Here is a 22,859-nt window from a genome sequence, read left to right on the forward strand (position 1 = left end):
AGAGCCTGAAGCAGAGCTCCAACCCAGGAACCATGAGATCATGACCTGAGCCAAAATCGAGTCAGACACTTAACCAACTGAGTCATCCAGACACCCCTATATTTTCAAATAAAATTTTAACTCACCTTGTGAACTTCCACACACACAGAAGTGTTTGTGGAAAAAATCTAGAATAGCATTCCAGGGCTATCTCTGTGAAGGGATCGGGACCATTGAAAATGATGAGAAGGAGGAACGCCTGGGTGGCTCAGTCACTTAAGCATCTGACTTTGGCTCAGATCATGATCTCCAGGTTCGAGAGTTCGAGCCCCATGTTGGGCTCTGTGCTGACAGCTCAGAGCCTGGAGCCTGCTTCGGATTCCGTGTCTCCCTGTCTGTCTGCCCCTCCCCCGCTTGCACTCTGTCTTTCTCTCTCTCTCAAAAATAAATATTAAAAATTTAAAAATGATGTAAGGGTGTTTACTGGAAAGGGATAAATAGGGCTTCTGGAATGTTCTATGGCTTGATCTGAGTGGTAGCACATAATTGTTAACACATGGGTGTTGCCATTTTATGTTAAACTAATACATATGTGTGTGATTGTATTTAATATACTTTTCTGTATGGTATATTCTAGAATACAAATGTTTTAATAATTGTACATACTCCACTTTACACAGCTGGCAACTAGGTAGAATTAATAGATTTTTAGTTACAGGCAACAACTGCCTTCACTTTTATGAATACTTCACGGAACCAAATAGCTTAAACATCCCAAAAGAGAGGATTGTGTTTGGGGTACCTGGCTTGCTCAGTCAGTGGAGCATGTGACTCTTGATCTTGGGGTTGTGAGTTCGAACCCCACATTGGGTGTATACATTACTTAAAAGTAAAATCATTAAGGGGCACCTGGGTGGCTCAGTCAGTTGAGCTTTTGACTCTTGGTTTTGGCTCAGGTCATGATCCTGAAGTTTGCAAGTTCAAGCCCCATGTGAGGCTCCACACTGACAGTATGGAGCCTGCTTGGGATTCTCTCCCTCTCTCTCTGCCCCTTCCCTGTTCTCGCTCACTCTCTCAAAAAAAAAAAAAATCTTAAAAAAAGAAGTGGGGGGGACACTTGGGTGGCTCGATGGTTGAGCGTCCGACTTTAGCTCAGGTCATGATCTCAGTGTTGGTGAGTTTGAGCCCCACATCAGCACAGAGCCCACTTCAGATCCTCTGTCCTCCCTCTCTCTATCCCTCCCCTGCTTGTTCTTTCTCTCTCAAAAATAAATAAATCCTTTAAAAATATAAAAAATACAGACAGAGAGGATTGTGTTTAGCTAGGCCCGAGTGTCTGGTCTAGGAGCCAAAAGCTCATGTGAAAAGAGCACTATCCTAAGAGCTCCCATTTTCCCCTCCTTTTCATTTACCTGCTAGATCTTGAGTGTTGAGCTCAATTGTTTCATTCTTTTCACAGAGGCATTAAAGGACTCTGGTCTTCAATTTGCCCAACTTAAAGGACTATGGTTGTCCAGTCCCAATACCTAGTAACCATGTGGAAGCTAATACAGTAGGGCCTGATTCTGAACACGGTCATAGGATTTTTAAATTTCATGAAGGTTCTGTTGCTGCTTTATATTGTATCTTTGGCTTTGGGGGCTTCCTGGCCCCAGGAAGCTTCACTGTGGCTTTCTTGTCTGACACTTTCAGTGAAGCGAGGTTTCTCTTTTCAGTATCTGGGCCTTATTTTTTTCCAAATACCACACTATCAAAGGGTTAGCATCAGAAAGACACTGTGGTTTGTAGAAGAGTATCTTTTATTATTAGAAGATTCAAGTTGAAGGCTCCTGGATGGCTCAGTTGGTTGAACGTCTGACTTTGGCTCAGGTTCATGAGTTCGAGCCCCACATCTGGTTCGCTGCTGTCAGCACAGAGCCCACTTCGCTTCAGATCCTCTTTCTCCCTCTCTCTCTGCCCCTCCCCCACTCGTGTTCTCTCTCTCTCTCTCTCTCTCTCTCTCTCTCTCTCTCTCCCTCTCAAAAATAAATAAAGAAGATTCTAATTGAGGTATTTGGCAGCGAAGGATCATATGTCTGCAATCTTACTTTCAATTAGTTCAATCAAAAGTAGATTGGGGGGTGACTGGGTGGCTCAGTTGGTTAAGCATCTGACTTTGGCTCAGGTCATGATTTCATGGTTCACGTGTTCGAGCCCCACATCGGGCTCTCTACTGTCAGTGCGGAGCATGCATCAGATCCTCTGTCCCTCCCTCTCTCTCTCTGCCCCTCCCCCACTCATGTTTTTTCTCTCTTCCTCTCTCAAAAATAAATGAACTTAAAAAAATGTTTACTTTAAAAAAGCAGTAAATTGGATAGTAGAGATGGATGGATAAGTAGAAGATACACAGATAAATCAAATACAGCAAAATGTAACATTTACTGAACTTGTGTGATCTATATAATGGTGTCCACTATACTGTTCTTTGAGTTTTTGTATGTACATGAAGATTTTTATGATAAAAGGCTTGGGAAACTACTAGTGACTGCTTTTGGATATGTAACTGATTCTCCTTAGTGTGTTTGTTTGCAGTTGGGAGGAAGTGGGAGAAGAAAGTAGAGGTTCTGTCCAAACTTAGATTACTGGTAGAAATCAGCACTCATCTGGAAGAACCCATTCTATACTCATCCCCAGGGAGAAGCAGGGTTTCTGTCTGGCTTCCTGGACTGAAAGCCTGCGGGGAAGGTAATGAATTGACGCTACTTGGGAGTATGTGAGCTTCTTGGATGTATAGAGTGTTTTCATCAAATTTGGAAGCTTTTGTCATTATTTGTTCAAATATACCTTCTGCCATGTATTCTCTCCCCCTTCTAGGGATTCCATTATGCATATGGTGGTATGCTTGAGGGTGTGCTATAGATCTCTGAGGCTCGGATCACTTTTTCTTTTTTTCTACTTCGCTTTTTCCTTTTTCTCACAGTGGATAGTGTTTATTGATCTTTCTTCGTGTTGGCTTGTTCTGTCTTGTGCCAGATCAAATTTGCTCTGAGCCCCTCTGGTAAATTTATCGTTTTTATCTCTTTGTTGATATATGCCATTTGGTGAAGAACCATTATCATACTTCCCTTTAGTTCTTTAGTTTTCTGCTCCTCGAACACACTTCTAACAGCTGATAATGTCATTGTGTATTAAGTCTGACACAGAAGACCTCTCAGGGACAGTTCCTATGGACTCCTTTTTTCCTTGTGTATGGGCCACACTTTTCTGATTCTTTGTGTATCACAAATTTTTATTGAAACTAGACATTTTAGATAATATAAAGTTGCCCCCCTTGCCTCATGGTTTGTTGCGGTTACTGTTGTTGCAATTTGTGTGTTTGGTGACATTCCTGGACTAATTCAGTAAAGTCTGTTTTCGCTGTAGAATGTGGTCACTGAAATCCTTGCTTGGCTATCAGATTAGTCAGGGATTTCCTTAGCTGCCTTGGAAGTCTTCCCCTTTTGCCAAGAATAATTTGTGTGTTGAGGCACCACTTCAATGCTGAGGCAGGTGACAGTTTGGCCATGCTTCCATCAATTATTTCAAAGAAAAAAAAATCACAAAGCGCTGAGACAATATAGACATTTATGCATTATTGTATTTATTTGATTGCCTTCTAAGCGAAGCTGAAAGCCTCTCCATGACTACGACGTCATGTAAATCTTTTTATCATCAGTATCTTGGGTACGTGTCTGTCACGTTCTAGACAGCCCTATATCTTTGCTTGAGTCAGTGAATAACCAGATTCTTTGAAGAAAAGAGAAAGTGTTGTGAATGCATCGTTAGTAACTCGGGATTTTTTCCGCACCATTTAAGAGCAGAATCTTGGCGCTTGGGGATCTCGATGCAACAGTATCAGGGGGCTGAGGGTGGGATAAGATGCGGCCAGAAAGGTGGTGGTTTGCTGCATCCAGAGGTGAGACTTGAACAAAACACTGTAAAATGTAAGGACAGAATTGGTGAAGTAAAAAAATGTGAAGGTGCTTGCTAGAAGCAAGATGGTTTGAGTGGCTCTCCCCTCTGGAGAGAATCTATGGGCGTTTTTGAGGGTGTGAATGTGCCTCACTCTCCGGTGGTGTCTATGAAGGAAAAGTACCATGTGAACACTGGCCCCAATCATGAGTCCCATGAAGACAACATCTGGGAAAGTCATTAGAATTGTGTATTTTGTAGCACCAGGTGTTTCAGGAGTTTTAGAAGAGCACAGTCCATAATCCTGTATGTTGGTAGAATTGTGAACAGGCTGCAGAGATTCTAAATTTATGGGAATAAAGATGTTTATCAGCAGGTTGGAGATCCAACATAAAAAGCAAGAAGACCTGACGTTTTTCCAGGCTCTTTCTTTGAGGCCCATCCACCTGCCGGCTCTGGGGCTGATGGTGACTGCCTGAAAACTGCTCAGGAGGGAAGTGGTGCAGAGAGAAAGGCCTCGGGCCATTCTATGGATGTAATAGACAAATTTACACCCGACGGTGCCCAGCACACGTGTTACTCCCCAGGTGAGTATCATCTGGGGGATCCCCTTGGAGACAAGAACCAAGAGGTCGGCCATGTTGGTGAGAATCAGGTGTATGGGCCTCAGAGCACGGTCAGTACATGGCGTGGAAGCATAGCATGAGAGAAGAAAGGTATTCCCCAGGACCCCAACCCCAGTCTGGACAAAGAAAAGTAGCATCAGGATCAAGTCGCCAAACATCATTCTCTTGGGATCATGGGAAGAAGCGGTTCAGCAAAGAGCCTGAAGGTCACAAAGTTAGAACTCAGTGTGACGGCATCGGTCACAGATTTGTTCCAGTATTTCCAGCTCTGAAAGGGACTCTTGGGTCCTTGACAACTACCCTTTCTGAGGATGGAAATAACGTTTCTGGGAAGGGCACTCCACACCAGTGAGTTCAAAACTGCCCCTCAGAGTAGCCATCCTGGCATGTTTCTGCTTATGTTCATATAGCCATTCAAGATGGTTCATTATTTAGTCTATTCCCAAATCCTTGAGTGTACGTGCCCAGGACATAACCTCCACTCCCAATGAGTGGATTCTAAAGATTAAATGAAGAATAACATGCTAGGTTAGGTAGGAAAAGTATAAAATTGCTATGAGCTAGAGAGTAGTTCTATCAGAAATTAAAACATACTTCAAAGTCTCTGTAATTAAGAGTGTCATACTTGCACACAGACAAACAGAACAGTGGAGCAGATGAGAGCAGAAAGATAACTAAGATAAATAAGTCTGTTAAAATGAAACACTCCATACAAATATTAGAAGATGTAAAATCTGGGAAATGCTTTCTAATGGACTCAAAATCAGAAGGTAATAAAATATCAATGAAGTCAACTACACCAAAGATTAAAAGAAAGAGGTCTTCCTGGCCAAAACACTAACAGTCAACTAGAAAAGAAAGAGCAGTTCCTGCTTCTGGTAATAGCTGAGCAACTCTCACTGAACCAGCTTCTTTGCAAACAATCGCCATAGACTCCAGACAAAATATTTTTTTTTAATGACTAACTAAAGAGTTAGTTCACTAAAGAGGGAACAACAACAAGCAGATCCTGGAAGGGGCTGACACTTGGAAGAACTATGGGTTTTTTTTTTTTTTTTTTTTTTTTTTAATGTCTATTTATTTTTGAGAGAGAGAGACCTTGCGGGCACAAGGGAGGGAGGGGCAGAAAGCGGGGGAGAAGGATCCAAAGAAGGCTCTGTGCTGACAGTAGACAGCCTGATGCGGGGCTCGAACTCACGAGCTGTAAGATCATGACCTGAACTGAAGTGAGACGCTCAGCTGACTGAGCCACCCAGGCGCCCCAGGTTTTCCATTTTTTTTAATGACACTGTTTCTGAGGTTCAGGCTGTAGCTGGCAACATGCAAAATGCCTGAAGCCAAACAGATCTCCGTAGTCCTGTTGGTCTAAAGAACCAAAAAACAAAGTTCAGGATGATCACAGAAGCTGCAAAGGAGAAGGAAGTCTGTGAAAAAAGAAAGCCACAAAGGAGGAACTATAGATTTGGATGTAACCTCTATCCAAGGCTCTGGCTGACCCCTGACTATGCACACGAGATGGCAAGTGGTCCATCTAAGCCTAAACTATCCAAACTGAGATTTCAAAATATGGTATTTAAACTTAGCCAAATTAAATGTTGGCTGAAAGAAAATAATCTATATTCTTTGGGGAAATGTAACAAAATCCACTCTCTACAGTGTATCAGTAAACAACCCTCAATTTCTAAACATACAAAGGAACATGAAAATGTAGCCCATGCTCAAGGAAGAAAAATAAATAAATAAAGTAGCCAATAGAGACTAAACCCGAGATGACCCAGATGTTGGAATTGGCAGACAATGATTTTAAAACATTTTATAACTGTGATCAGGGTAGTAAAGGGAATTTCTCTTCATTTAGTTCCTTGATCACAGTTACAACAGCAGGGCTTACCATCTCAAGGTGCCAGGGAACAGAATTCAGGGATAAAGAAAAAAAAAAAAGCTGCAAATTTAAGGAAATGCTAGAAGTGGGAGAACTGAAGACGAAATAAACACCCACATCTAAATATGGATACTTCTAAAATCACTGACTCACACCAAAACCTAACGGGTGCAGGAGAGATCCCAGAAGTCGGAGGGACTTTCTGTGACTTCTAAACTATTCCCATATAAAAGGGTTTTCAAAAATGGTTAAAGTTGGGGGCGCCTGGCTCAGTCGGTTGAGCGGCCAGCTTCGGCTCAGGTCATGATCTCACGGTCCGTGAGTTCGAGCCCAGTGTCGGGCTCTGTGCTGACAGCTTAGAGCCTGGAGCCTGTTTCAGATTCTGTGTCTCCCTCTCTCTGACCCTCCTCCGTTCATGCTCTGTCTCTCTTTGTCTCAAAAATAAATAAACGTTAAAAAAAAATTTTTTTTTAAAATGGTTAAAGTTGAATGATATTGAAAACACTATACTTCTAAGCCTTGGAGTTTGTTAGAGCTATTCTCAGAGGTAAATGTATATCCTAAATGTTGAAAGAGAAAGAAATTAGAGAAAGAAAGAAGATAGGGAAAGAAAATTAAGATGTATAAAGTTCTAGTTATAAGTCAAGGTGGCGGGGGGCAGCACCTGGCTGGCTTCAGTCAGTGGAGAGGGCGACTCTTGATCTTGGGGTTGTGAGTTCAAGCCTCCTGTTGGGTGCAGGGGTTACTTAAAAATAAAATCTTTAAAAATAAAATAGCGCCCAAGGGGCTCAGTCAGTTAAGCATCTGACTTCAGCTCAGGTCACACAAATCGTGGGTTCAAGCCCCGCGTCGGGCTCTGTGCTGACAGCTCAGAGCCTGGAGCCTGCTTCAGATTCTGTGTCTCCCTCTCTCTCTGCCACTCCCCCGCTTGTGCTCTCTCCCTCTCTCTCAAATATAAACATTAAAAATACTTTTTAGATTAAAATAATAAAATAAAATAATAAAAATAAATAATAAAGTAAAATAAAATAAAATAAAATAAAATAAAATAAAATAAAATAAAATAAAATAATGGGGCTCCTGGGTGGCTCAGTCAGTTGAGTGTCCAAGTCTTCATTTTGGCTCAGGTCACGATCTCATGGTTTGTGGGTTCAAGTCCTGAGTCAGGCCCTGCCCTAATGGTGTGGAGCCTGCTTGGGATTCTCTCTCCCTCTCTGTCCCTCTCCTGCTCTCTCTCTCAAAAATAAATAAATAAACATTAAAGAAATAAAAATGAAAAAGTCATGGGGATGGGGGCGCCTGGGTGGCGCAGTCGTTAAGCGTCCGACTTCAGCCAGGTCACAATCTCACGGTCCGTGAGTTCGAGCCCCGCGTCAGGCTCTGGGCTGATGGCTCAGAGCCTGGAGCCTGTTTCCGATTCTGTGTCTCCCTCTCTCTCTGCCCCTCCCCCGTTCATGCTCTGTCTCTCTCTGTCCCAAAAATAAATAAACGTTGAAAAAAAAAATTAAAAAAAAAAAGTCATGGGGATGTAAAGTACAGCATAGATAAAATAATGAATCGTATTTTAGTGACTCTGTATGGTGACAGATGGTAACTAGACTTACCATAGAGATTGTTTCATAACGTATATAAATGTTGAATCACCACGTGCACCTGAAACTAACATAATACTGTATGTCAATTCTACTTCATAAAAAAAAAAACTGAACATAAAATGCCAAACATTTATAAAATTAGTAAAATAAATGTCCCCTCCCCCACCAAAAAGAAGAAAGAACTAAAAATGGAACTTTTAAATTTATAAATTTGGCTTCAGATAAGTGTATCTGGCACGTCTCTTGTCAGTATTGTTTTCTTTTCAAATTATTTGTCATTTTCCCACATTTTCTTCTTTAAGTGAATTATTAGAATAGTTTAAGTTTTGGCTGGAATTTCTCTAAATTCATAGAGAAAAAGGAGAAGAACTAATATCCTTATAATATTGTGAGATACATTTCCTAATTTTTTCTCTTTCTTTACTGCTCTGCTTATTTTCAGCTCACATGTGTTTTTTTTTCTGCGCACTTCTTTCAAACTTATTCCATTTACTGCTACTGTTTGCCACATTAATTTCTTATTTCCTATTTGCTATTAATTTCTATTCCTATTTCTTATTTCCTATTTTCTTGCTTTTGTATAAGAAAGCTAATGATCATCATCTCTTATTTCCCTAACTGAACAAGCATATTACTACTCATATTTTTTCCATTAATTCTCTTGGACTGTCCAGCAGTGTTGCTACATTATCAGTAATTGAGATGGCAATTTGTCCCATTTATACCCGACACGGCCCTTGCTTCCCACCAACGCATTCTCCAGAGCAGGCTAATACTTTTGGAACCTGGATTGTATCACGTCACTCCCCGGATAAACTTTCGCTGACATCCCATTGTGTTTAGGATTAAAAGACAAAATCCTTCCCCTAGTCCTACCTTCCCGGCTTCATCTTCCTGCCCCTGTGCACAGCCAGTACGCCCCCCGGGATGCAGCTGTCCTTCTCAGGACTTGTGTTTTCAAGCCCGTTCCTATTTTCAAGACAGAGAATGTTCTCTTTGCCTGCAACATCCTCCACAGTCCATAGGCCAGCATTACTCTGAGTCATTACTTCGGTCTCAGCTACGGTTGCTCTGTCTGCGACGCTGGCGCTAAGCCTTCCTCCTAAATCAGGTGCCACCGGTTATTTTTTCCCTTGGAGCAAAAATCCTTCAGCTTTCACTCAGGCCTCTTTCTGCTATTCATACAAGATTTTATAGCCACTTTGTGTTTCAGCCCCCCAGCTTAAATTCAGCATCAGCAGGGGACGCGTTTGTTCTGTGGTCTCTGCCTACCCAGCACTCGGCAGGCTACCTGGCCCACAGGACACGTCAACAAATAGTTTCGAAATGACTGCAGTGGCTTGAGTTTCATTGGCAACTTTCTCAACCACTCCGCCACGTGGCCGTCAATCATTCCCGGAGGCGGCAAGGTTATGCATGGCCCCGGAGGAGGCAAGATTTAGGACTGTGAATTTTTGACACAGGTTTTCATTCTAGTTAAAACACACACACACACACACACACACACACACACACACACACACACACACAGGGACACAGACTAAGGGCTCAACATAACCCTGGAGGTGAATTTACTACCATCTTTACCAACACGCAAGACTTTTTTTTTTTTTTTTTCCAAAAATAGTAAGTAGCAAATACCTCCAAGATTCTGCTTTTTTCCATTCTAAAGTGAATATGGTGTACCGGGGAACACGTATCTCATGCTTAATAAAAAGGTCTTACGACAATATATAATGATGGTATTGTCTGAATATCCCGAGAGGCTCCCCATAGTAAGGACAAAGAGTGCCCCACCTAGTAAAGAAAGCATCTAGGCCTGAAGAACAGAGGTGAGAGATCTGGGTTACAGTCTAGGACTAGTCAGATCTACCTGCAAATCTGTTTGACTATCAGCCACAGCTCAGCGTTTTGCGACCTAATTATGTCTTCCTTCTAACATTTGTCTTTCAGTCCAGACTGTAACAAGACCCACTGGCTTGTCTGTCCCAGGGAGACTTTTCTATAGAGTAACAGTGCCGGCTCCATAAAGAGCTGTGACACCCACAGACAGTATTGCTGAGTTCCTGTAAAACCCTCTCATGCTGACTCTCGTCGACACGGCCACCCTCCTGTTCTCCAGCAGCGAGGGCACCATCAGGACCAGAAACTGCAGAACGCGCGCGAGAGAATAGCACAGCCAGGTCATGGATCAAATTGGGGCTGGGTGAATTAGTGTTTCCTTCTGGAAAGGTGACACATGGTTCCGATACATCAAATCCCACCAAATCCCAGCCCTGCTCCAGGCTCCAAATGAAACATGCACTATAACCTATGCTTTGTAAGACCAGGACAATAAGGATAATAAGGAATTAGTGAAAACTCACTGAGTATTGACTCTGTGCCAGCTCTCAGGGTTTTGAATACAGTGATTTCATTTAATGCCCACGTAACCCAATGGGATAAATAGAGTAATTATTCTTCTCATTTGGCAGGTAGCGACAATGAAACCCAGACAGTGCAAACCTTGCCCAAAGTCACAAAGTTAGTTAGTGGTGGGTGTGGGAGCTGACCCCCGCAAACCAGGTCTTAGGGATCCTGTGTCATCTGCTTTGTTTTGCCATGGACTAAAAGTTTCTGCAGTGGACCCCAAGATGTCCACTGGGTTTCCTTCTTCCCCTGGGTGCCTGTGCTTTGTGGGGTCTTCTTTATGGAAACAAATTTTAAGCTGACGGCAGGAACGAGGGGGGAAAAACTCCATTAATGCAAGTGCCCCAGGGGCAAGCCCTCGTCAGAAATAAACATGAAAATTAAAATAAATGGAACTGTGAGGGACAGGTCCAGTACCGGTGACTTAGGCACAGTCAGATGTGCTAGCTGGAGCCAAGCGGGAGCGATGTTTGAGAGAGCTCCTGGCTTCAAGAGTTCTGGAAATAACCCCTGGGTCTCACTTAGAGATGACCGACAAGGAAGAAGAATGGGACTGGAAGAACCTAGTGACCTAAGGGGGAGCATAATGAGAGGCAGGAGAGGAAAAGAGAAGGAGTAGGAAGAGAGAAATGCAGATCACAGAAAGAAGACGTTAGAACAGAGCTACCATTTCCTGTATTTCTAACCCACTTCCCAACAAGTGGCTCACAGTCTGTTCAGAGAAACTATGAACAGATACAATTGCTTGATGACCTTCTCTGTATGTTGGGCATTAGGGGGAAGTACAGGGCCTTCATTAACATGGAGTGTTCGGTGTTAAAGAATATTCTTATCCTATTTTACATGGATAGAAAATGAGGCAGAGAGAATTCAACTTTCTCAAGGTCACTCAATTCCAGTACATGGCAGACAAGGTCTGATGACCTGAGGTATGTAATGTCTCATTATTCATACATATCTGGGAGAGGATTAATTCACCGGAATACTGGTAAGCATGGTGTCTAGATACCCGTGTCCAGCTTTGGTCTCCCAAACACACACACACACACACACACACACACACACAGACACACACACACACACACACACACAGAGTCATTCAGACTCATCCCACAAAGTATCCAAAACCACACAAAAATGGAGTTGGGACGTCAATAGGGAGAGTCACACAGAGATGGGGTGAATTTGATGATGCGACTGCCAGCTGTGTGTCCATCTTATTGCAAAACACTGGCTCTAGAATCATGCAGAAGGGACCTATGACTACTATTTGCTAGAGATTTCCTGTGTACCAGCAACGCCACCCTCTTTCAGTCACTCTACTTGGTGTGCGGACTGACCCTGCATTCCTATCCCTGGCTCACAGGTTGGGACGTTGAGACGCACGGTCAGGAGCTCCCAGTCCCTCAGGGAGGGAGGCTGAGTCGGGAATTGAAAAAAAAAAAAAAAAAAGCTGCCCCTCGTTCTAAAGGCTGGACTCTTCGTCAGTGTTCCTTTTAACTGGTGCCTTTCAGTGGTGAAGAAAAGCCACACACTATCACAACCCACATCCATCCATCTCTCCAGCTCCATTCCAAATCCTGAGATCTGTCTGCGGGAGGTCCTGAAGCAGCAGGAGTCTGTGCGTGTATGCATGGGAGCCCACCTAGAGGCTGAACGTTCACCCCGAACTCTTGACATCAAATTTATCAACCGCTCCCAGCCCGGTTCTCAGTGGTTTGAGCCAATGAAACCCCTCGTCTGCACTCTTAAGGGGAAAGCGGAGGGAGAATTGCAACTCTTTCCCTTCAGGCCGGCCTCAGCCTCAGCAATGTCCAGCCCCATCCAGGCTCGTACCCATGACCATCCCTTGCCTGTCTTGGGGTCTCTGTGGTCACGCTGTCCCACCACTCTGTCAGCCAAGAAAGGAATCCAGAGCTGAGGCAAAGTTGCCCCGAGACCCAAGGGGAAAACCGCCGTCCCGTTCAGTTCTGTACCTGCCCTCTCCCCTCAGACATTCCCCCCATACCTTATCCGAGTCTAAGCCGTAATGAGACACTCACCAGGGCTACAGGAACCGGCAGCAGGTCTGTGGCCATCAGTAAATATATGCCAAGTAGAACCAGAGCAGTCATCTGTCTTGAGATTCCCCAAGTTCATTTCCCCCCATGAGCCGCAATTACCCTGTCATCTGCGAGGCACTGACACCTTCTGCAAAGGGACCACGGTGCATCTGCAGAGAAGCTGTAAATGTTAGTCCCAAGACAAGTCAGCATCAGCAGTTCCTGGGGATCATTAAGACATAGACTAATTAACAGCAGGTGCAGCTGCAAGAAAACTTTGCCGAGCCCCCTGCGGTGAACCTCGCGTCTAAGGGAGTGAGGGACAGACAGGGCGTGCTCAGCTCTGTGCTGAGAAAGGTCCTACCAGCGTCTGCAAAGTGAATCGTCATTTCCAAGTCCTGCTCCCACTTAGGGTCACAGTGATGAGATGTGTCACATACACCCTAGACCCTGAGTTCTAATGGTTCACTGTTAAGGGCGTGACCTCTGCTGATAGTCTGAGTCACCCAGACATTGGGAAGGCTGCAACAAGTGCTATCCCCATCCTCCGGTGGGGGCCCTGGCCATTACTGCCAGTCCTACCCACCTCTCAGGCCGTTCCCAAATTTGTCTTCTCGAGCTGTCCTGCCAAGGCAGTGTGGCCAACAAGTGACTCCGCTTTCCATTTCTGAAGGTGCCTCCACCCTAATCCTGGAATCCCTACTATGAGGAATAGTACAATTCACACCGTTCTGCTTCCTTTCTTCCCTTCCACTACCCAGAGCTGACTACAGATCTTTCTCAATGTTTCTTTATATACTTTATGTGTATTTGTTCTTCCATTTTTTGATAAGTCAGTTTAGATATTTACCTCCCTCCCTAAAATGATGAGATCAAGGTTCTCACATTACCTTTCACCTTCTTTCCCCAATTCTCTCCCAAATTTTTGTTTTACAATTTCTATATTATCATTGTTTTTAGCACTTACATTAGGCTCTGTGACTAAAATTCTCATAATCTACTAAAGGCTTTTATATCTCTGGTTAAAGGGATTTGAGGCTTACACTCAGTTCTTTTGCCATTGTTTACCTGTTCATCTCTTATGGGTAAAATTCACGTTCCAGTAACTTCTTGAAGAAGTTCATGGGAACTACACTTCATCAGTTCTTGCCTGTTCAGCAATGTTTGACTGCATCTTGGCACTTGGAAGACTTATTTATTGGAGATGAAGGTGGTCTTAGTGACCCTGAGCCTTCACATTTAGTAACCTATCTACCTCTTCCTTTATTTCGGTTATCTCGAGTAGTTTTCAATAAAGTGGTGTAAAACTGTCTCATTCTCTTAGAATGTTTATCGTGAACAGAGAACTTAAAAAAATGTTTTTTTACATTTATTTATTTTTGAGAGACAGAGAACAGGTGGGGGCAGAAATAGGAGACAGAATCTGAAACAGGATCCAGGCTCTGAGCTGTCAGCACAGAGCCCGACGCAAGGCCCGAACTCACAAACTGAGATCATGACCTGAGCCGAAGTCAGACGCTTAACCGACGGAGTCACCCAGGTGTCCCGTGAACAGAGTACTTTTCTGATTATTGCCTAGCACTCAACTGAAGCTGCATATTGATCAAGCATCCAGAGAATCCTCCTGGGTTCTCTTACTATTCTATGTGGTTGTCTGTGGATTCTCCTGCCATGTAGGCAATCATATCATCTGCAAACAATGGCAATTTTTTCCTGTTTCCAATTTTAAGCCCTTTCGTTTTTATTATTGTCATATTGTGCTGATTGAGATCTCCAGGAGTGCTCAGGAGAAAGGTGGCAGCAGATGTGTGTACCCCATTGCCCAACAACCTGGGAACATCTTTGAGGGTCTATCATTAAATGTGATGTTAGCTGTAAAGTTTTGCTAGCCAATACCCATTAAGCCGAGAAGATATATTTGCATCTGCTTTGCGGAGAAATTATGTTTTTCACAAATAACTGTTGACTTTTATCTGTATTTTGAGGGCCAGGGTTCTTGCAATGTTATTCTTTTCAAGTATATTTTTATTGATGTAGAAGTTGACATAATATGTTAGCCTTTCAAAGTATACAATTCAGTGACGTTTACACCTTCACGATGCTATGCTACCACCATCTCCACCTCGTTCCAAAACATTTTCATCGTTCTAAAACCAAACCCAACCCGTGACCATGAATCAGTCAGTCTCCATGCCCTCTTCTCCCCAGGCCCTGATAGCCAATCCAACAATTTGCTGTATTTTTTTTTTCAAGTTTTATTTATTTGAGCAATTTCTACACCCAATTGTGGGGCTTGAACTCACGACCTCCAGATCAAGACTTGAATGCTCCTCTGACTGGGCCAGCCACGCGCCCCACCGCCAATTTGCTTTATGTCTCTATGTAGATTTACCTATTCTGCACATTTTATGTAAACAGGAATACAACATGTGGTCCTCTTTGTCTGGCTTCTCTCGCTTAGCATGTTTTTGAGGCTTCTGTGATAACATTTAACAACACTTCACTTGTATAGGTAATCGATATTCCATCACAGATATATGAGTGTATACGTGTGTGTGTGTGTGTGTGTATAAATATATATACACGCATATATATACACACATATATACACGTGTATACATATATACATACACGTGTATACATATATATACATATGTATATATGTATACATATATATACACGCATATATACATACACATATATACATAAATATATATACATGCATATATGTACACACATATATATACATACACGTAATATATACATGTATGTATATACATACCACATTTTGTTTGCCCATTCATTCACTGATGGACATCTAGATATTTCCACCTTTTGGTTATCGTGAATAGTGCTGCTGTGAACATTCATGTACAAGTATTGAAGTACCTGTTTTCAATTTTGTTGAATATATACCTATGAGTGGAATTCTGGGGTCATACGGAATTCCATATTTAACTTTTTGGAGGGACCGCCAAATTGTTTTCCACAGCAACTGAACCACTTCACATTCCAGTTATGTTCAAGAATTCCAATTTCTGCAATGTCATTCCTAATGTTAGTAAATACTGGGTATTTTCGGGAATGCTAAGACAGGAAATGTTTCTAGTGCTTAAGGACGTGTTTTCATAATAAATCCAAAGTTCCTGCATGATACAGCACTTGCAATAAATATACATGAACACACACACACACAAACCCAAGTCTTTTCTTCCCCTTTGTCTCATGTGTTGCTTGGTTTTTAGTATTTCATGTAAATCTTGTATCACTTTTGCATATTTAAGAAATAAGGCTCTAGAAAAACGGAGGCTTCAAGTAGTGATGATTATCACACTTGGCAGAAACATTACAAAACACAGTAAAAATAAGGAGAGCAAACTTATGCAGTCTAATTCTTTATAATACTTATTAATGAGTCAAATTACATATTACAAGACATTCTGACTCATAAGGAAATAGAACATCCCTATTTACACAAGATTGTGTTACTCAATATTCTATGTCTATGCTGAGAAATAAACCCTAAAAATAATGTTCCTTCATGTAACTCTAAGAAATAATAAAGGTAAATACATAAAGTCTACATTACACAGTATAGTCCAGAACATAACTCCTATAAACCTTTGTCACTATTCAACTTCTTCTGATTTTTTAAATGTATTCAAATGGTGTCATATTTGCAGAGAAAATATCTGATATCTCTGGAATCCTTTCTAAAACCATTATGTTAATCCCTTATAAAATAATTTCGTTCTATATATAGCTTCCAAGTTTAGCTAATAACCCAAATCTAAAATGCCATCAAACATAGAAAAACCCTGACATTCCATCAAATCTAACATGCATCACACGTAAGATATGGTCAGATGTGAAGAAATAAATCCAGAAATGCAAAAGTAAAACACAATCTATTACTGATGCTTTTGCCACATTCACTGCTCTGTGGACAGCAAATTCTATTTTTAAGAGCTTATTATGCTCAATGATATCCAATCCTCCACAGAAAGCATTTTTAGTGACTATGATCACAGTATTTCTATAATATATCAGACGTGATTCCTTATGGGTTTTATAACTTCACTGAACCTGGAAATTGTTTCCTCGTCTGAGAATAGGATCTCTCTGCTATGGGAGTTAGGGGGCAATTAAAAAGCTCTGAATTGTATCTTGTTTGAGGAAAGCGTCAGCATCCTAGAAAGTCTGATTGGAAAGCAAGGGCTTTGGGTGAATGCACTAACCTCTGCCTCTATACTTGCCAGCCTGCTGTCTCCTACAGGTCCAGCCCAGCCATCCCTGCTGCAGACTGGCTGCCCCCACAGCCCACATCCTGCCATCCTGTCCATTTCTCCTGCCTCATGGGGTTTTCTGCAATTTGGAGTTTTTCTATAAACTGACACTCTTATTTGTGTAGCCTTTAGTTAAGAAGAGATTTTTGCAGTAAGAAACTAAGGACCTCCCTTCAGCCCTGAACAGGTCTCCCCTCGGATTGCAACTCAAAGTTTTACATACCTTTCCAGTTTACTACTCACTAAATGTGTGACTATGACTTCACCCCCCTTCACTCTTCTACATTCTTAAAGTCTTATTTTAGCTTTACATTTCAGAAGTGGTGAAAGATCCATCTGTTCAACAAGATATGAAATTATTTTTAAAAAGCTCTGAATTGTAGGGGCGCCTGGGTAGTTCGGTCGGTTAAGCATCTGACTTCAGCTCAGGTCATGATTTGCAGTTCGTGAGCTTGAGCCCCACATTGGGATCTGTGCTAATGGCTCAGAGCCTGGAGCCTGCTTCGGATTCTGTGTCTCCCTTTCTCTGCCCCTCCCCAACTTGTACTCTCTCTCTCTCTCTCTCTCTCTCAAGAAAATAATAAAAATAAAAAATAAAAAGCAATTTTAAAAGCTCTGAATTGTAAATAAAGTATTAAGTTTTTTTAAATGTTTATTTAGTTTTGAGAGAGAGAGAGAGATTGTGAGCAGGGGAGGGGCAGAGAGAGAGGGAGACACAAACTCAAAGCAGGCTCTGGGGTCCAGGCTCCACACTGTCAGCACAGAGCCTGACACAGGGCTCTAACTACAAACTGTGAGATCATGACCTGAGCCGAAGCCAGAAACTTAACCGACTGAGCCACCCAGGAACCCCATGTAAATAAAGCATTTTAGATAATCAGTGTAATTAATGGCATTTCTTTCTTGCTATGCAATGAGTTTTGTGGCCAAAGGATTTACCTACTATATGAGTTTGCAGATAATTAGTGAGCTCTGACGTCTAGATGCAGCCTTTACTACATTTGCTACATTAATAGGGTTTTCCTCCTACATGAGTTTGTTGATGTACAAAGATATGCATTAATTGGAGGACTGTATCACATTCACAGTATTTCTCTCCTGCACAAGATGGTCAACGAGTCTGACTTTCCAGAGAATGGTAAGTCCTTTATCACAACCTTCCTGTAATTTTTATTTTTATGTACAATGAGATGTGATTTTCCTTGGCTTTTCTGCACTCACTGCAACTCTAGGGTCCCTCTCCTGAACGAGTACCCTAAAGTATAACAAATGTGCTTTGAAAATGATTTGAAATTGATTTCCCACTTTCCCTGCATCCCACAGGTATTGCCTCCTAAATGCACAGCGTCTTCCAAATGACATTTTTTAAATGTTTGTTTACTTTTGAGGGGGGGAGGGAGGCACAGAATCTAAAACAGACTCCAGGCTCTGAGCTGTCAGCACAGAGCCCAACGTGGGACTCGAACTCTGGAATGGTGAGATCATGACCTAGGCTGAAGTCTGACGCTTAACTGACTGAGCCACCCAGAGGCCCCCAAATGAAATTTCTGACAATCACTGCATTTATAATGTTTCTCTCTTTTGGTGAGATCCCTGTGGTATACTGAGAGGAATCTTCGGATGAAAGGCTTACAACTTTCCTTGCATCTATAAGGTTTACTTCCTATTGAAGTTTCAGAAAGGTCTACTATAATCACAGCATTCATGGCATTTCTATTCTGAATGAGTTCTCTGAACAGAGAGGACTGACTCATCAAAACCTATTTCTCATGTTCCTATGGTCACTGCATAGACACTTTTCCTCTATGCTGAGTTTGCTGATGATTAAGAACAGCTGACTTCCGAAAGAAGGCTTTTTGGCATTCATTGCATCCATAGGGCCTCTCTCCTGTGTGAGTTCTCCGGTGGCCTATGAGAGTTGACAAAGTAGCAAATGCTTTCTTACAATCAGAGCATTCATATGGTCTCTCTCCTGTATGAATTCTCTGATGGACAGTGAGATACGATTTAGCCGTGAAGGCTTTATCACATACGTTACATTTGAAAGGCTTCTCACCGGTATGGGTTCTCTGATGTATAATGAGAGTTGACTTACAGGACAAAACCTTTCCACATTCACTGCAGCCATGAGATTTCACTCTTGCATGACAATTTTGCATATGGTTAGTGAGACCTGATTTCTGGATGAAAGCCTGTTGACATTCACGGCATTCATAGGGTCTCTCTCCTGTGTGAATTCGCTGGTGAATCATAAGATGTGCCTTAGTGGAGAAGGCTTTCTCACAATCCAAACATTCATATGGTTTCTCTCCTGTATGAATTCTCTGGTGGACAATAAGATGTGCCTTTGATGTAAAGGCTTTATCACATACACTGCACTTGAAGGGCTTCTCACCTGTATGGGTTCTCTGATGTATAACGAGAGTTGACTTAGAGGACAAAACCTTCCCACATTCACCGCATCCATGAGATTTCCCTATTGCATGCTGAGTTTTCTTATGATTAGTTAGATCTGACCTCTGGATGAAGGCTTGTTGACACTGACTGCATTCATAGGGTCTCTCTCCTGCGTGAATGTGCTGATGAACCATGAGTTGAGCCTTTTTTGAGAATGCTTTCTCACAATCCAAGCATTCATATGGTTTCTCTCCAGTGTGAGTTCTCTGATGCACAGTGAGATGTGTCCGAACCATGAAGGCTTTATCACATACTTTGCATCTGAAAGGTCTCTCTCCCGAATGAGTTCTCTGATGTAAGGTGAGTTTTGACTTCCAAGGAAAAGCTTTCCCACATTTACTGCATCCATAGGATTTTCCTTCACTATGACGAGTTTTCTGATGATAGATGAGTGCTGACTTTGTAATGAACGCTTTCTGACATTGAATGCATCTGTATGGTCTCTCTCCTGTGTGAATTCGCTGATGGATTACGAGCTGAGCCTTTTTTGAGAACGCTTTTTCACAATCCAAGCATTTATACGGTCTCTCTCCTGTGTGAGTTCTCTGATGTACAGTCAGATGTGTCTGAACCACGAAGGCTTTATCACATACTCTGCATCTGAAAGGTCTCTCTCCCGAATGAGTTCTCTGATGTAATTCGAGTTTTGACTTCCAAGGAAAAGCTTTCCCACATTTACTGCATGCATAGGATTTCCCTTCTCTATGATGAGTTTTCTGATGGCAGCTGAGTGCTGACTTTGTAACGAAGGCTTTTTGACATTGACTGCACCCGAACGGTCTCTCCCTTGTGTGAGTCTGCTGATGAGTAGCTTTACTTATTAGCTTCACCTTAGTGGGAAAGGCTTTCCTACAATCAGTGCATTCATGGGATTTCCTTCCTGCACGAGTTCTCTGAAGCACAGTCATGAGTGGTTCAAAAGCGTTCACTGCACATTCATTGCATCCATATGGTTTCTTCCCTAAAGGAGTTAGGTGATAATTAGTGAGCTCTGACTTCTGGGTGAAAGCCAGTGTACCCACAATAGAATGAGCGAGATAATAAGGAAAGGTCCAGAAAAAATTTATTTCATTTACTATAAAAAAAAATTAATGAGAAAATCAGTAAAGTTTGAGGAAGCTCTGTATATTGTGTAATAGTTCTGTATCAATGTCAGTATTCTGATTTGGATTATTTTTTTGACAATTTTTTGAATATTTTGGTTATATGAAAAAACTAACTTGTTCCTAGGAAACACACACTTACATATTTAGGGGTAAAGAGTTCAGAAAAACAGTATGTACATATGTATGGAATAATAGGTAGATATACTCTGATAAAGCAAATGTGGTAGAATATTACCAGTTAGGGAAACCTATAAAAACAATGTGTAAGAAATTTGTGTATAATTTTGGGATTTCTCATTGAGTTAAACTATTCAGAAATAAACATTTTCAAATGGAGAAAAATAAAAAATAAAAGACATCTATGTAAAGATATATAGGAATATTACTTACAACACCCGAATGTGGAAGAGATTATTTTATGTTCACACAGTGGATCTTGCATAGAACTCTGGTACTTTGATCTACTGCTGGTTACACAGTATACTGATTGTAAAAATTAACTGAGCCGGACCCTTGTATCTATACACTTTTGTGTGTGTATGCTATACTTAAAAAAAATTTTTAGGGGCGCCTGGGTAGTCGGTTAAGCGTCCGACTCTTGATTTCGGCTCAAGTCATGATCTCACAGTTCATCAGTTTGAGGCCTGTGTTGGGCTCTGCGCTGGCAGCTCAGAGCTTGCTTGGGATTCTCTGTCTCTCTCTCTCAAAAATAAATAAACATTAAAAATTTTTACATAAAAAAGTAAGCAAAAATTTGGGCAAGAGTCAGGAAATGCTCACATGTGGGAGGATCCTGGAAAGAATTAAGATATTATACTAATAGTTGCAAGATGCCATTCAAGGTAACGGTGGGAGACAGGTGACATGTCCTGATTTTCTCTTTAAGAATGTCATCCTGTGTGTATATATCCGTTATCACACTAATAAGGTCTTAAGTATTGCTACGTAAACACTATTTTTAGGATTGTGGACTATGCTTGTGAAAATTGGTAAAGATCTACTATTGCATACAGGATTTTTCTTGGATTATACTTTAGATATTTCCCTCTATTCTCTAACTCAGAAGATCATTCTTTCTATATGATGGCTTAATTAACTTCCATACCCATTTCTTCCTACCCAAGTAACTGTCAGAACGTGATATCTTTATAAATCCAGATTTATAAAGTTTGTTTCTGTGTCCATGAACTTGGAGGGTGAAAGGCTGGAAAAACTGACTTCTATTACTTTTTTTTTTTTTAATGTTTATTCATTTCTGAAAGAGACAGAGTGTAAGTGGAGGAGGTGCACAGAGAGAGGGAGACACAGAATCTGAAACAGCTCCAGGCTCTGAACTGTCAGCACAGAGCCCAACGCAGGGCTCAAACTGACAAACTATGAGATCATGACCTGAGCCAAAGTCAGACGCTCGACCAACTGAGCCACCCAGGCTCCTCCTATTACTTTTAAAAACAAGCAATAAAATCAGACAAAAAAAAAAAAAATCTGGCTGTTATGTGGCGAACAGAGAGAAGCAAGAGTAAAGAAGTGAGAGCATTTTCAAGAAAACTATATTAATTTTGGAAAGAGATGATGAACGTTGGGCCTTGGGTGAAACATTAGTTACAGAAAGGAGTGGAGGACCTCCAGATACAATAAGGAGAAAGTATAGACTGAAGTCGCTTATGGATTTGTGGTGTAAGTGAAAAGAGGAACCAGGTGACATGATGTTTGAAGCAGCTATTAAGTCTCCAAATGCAGAAATGAAATATCTAGGTCAATGTGCATGGATAAAAGAAGGTCTGGCCTACAAACAAACATTTGGGGGTCATCAGCACATAAATGGTATTCTTAAGTCCATGAAAATGAATGAAACCACTGAGAGCAAATGATAGAAATGGGCAAGGATGAAGCTTCAGGCTCTCTGACTCTGGAGACTTTAGAAGATGCCCAGAGAATGAAGTAAGTCCATCCATCAGGTGCAAACGATGACCAAGGAAAGATACCAACTTAAGTCTTGAACAAATACCTGGGAGAAGCAGGTTAAATTTAGAGACCTTCGGCTTCTCACTGCAAGATAAGCATAGTTATTCTCTCGTACTGATTCTTCTCTAGTTCTCCATGCTATAGACAGTGAACCTTCCCAAAGCTCTAATATCATATTTAGAGAAGACCACTGTGGTCAGTCAACATTCCCAACTTCTCGCTTGTTTTGATACATTTTTCACATGGCCCATGGAAATCCAAAAACCAGATCCCTGGATAAAAGGCTTCGGTGTTAACTAGGTGAATTGTGACATTATTCAGTCAGGTGAGAGGGGTGAAAACAAGAGCTGCGGAGAACACAGGGAGAGACATTGCCAGGCAGGAGGCAGAAGAGGAGAAGGAAGTCTGCAAGCTGCAAAGAAAACATCCTCCTGAATACGAATCAACCCAAAAGAGAGAACAAGAGGTGCATCTCCCTTGAAACACCAGGCAAATGAGAGCCTCGTTAATGACTTAGGTATCTGCAGTGATCTTTAACGTTTTGGCCTTGTTAAACACATTCGGAAGGGGTCATCCCCTCAT

The 22,859-nt window shown here is 41.8% G+C and overlaps 1 protein-coding gene across 1 annotated transcript; it reads right to left on the reverse strand.

Annotated features, from left to right (window-relative positions):
- Positions 1 to 18,248: 18,248 nt before the first annotated feature.
- Positions 18,249 to 20,221, reverse strand: LOC115503240 (zinc finger protein 84-like). Its single transcript, XM_030299349.1, has one exon. It carries the CDS (start codon positions 20,112 to 20,114, stop codon positions 18,531 to 18,533), a length of 1,584 nt encoding a protein of 527 aa, XP_030155209.1. The 5' UTR covers positions 20,115 to 20,221; the 3' UTR covers positions 18,249 to 18,530.
- Positions 20,222 to 22,859: the final 2,638 nt, after the last annotated feature.

Source organism: Lynx canadensis, chromosome E2 (genome assembly GCF_007474595.2).
Source record: "Lynx canadensis isolate LIC74 chromosome E2, mLynCan4.pri.v2, whole genome shotgun sequence".
Taxonomy (NCBI): domain Eukaryota; kingdom Metazoa; phylum Chordata; class Mammalia; order Carnivora; family Felidae; genus Lynx; species Lynx canadensis.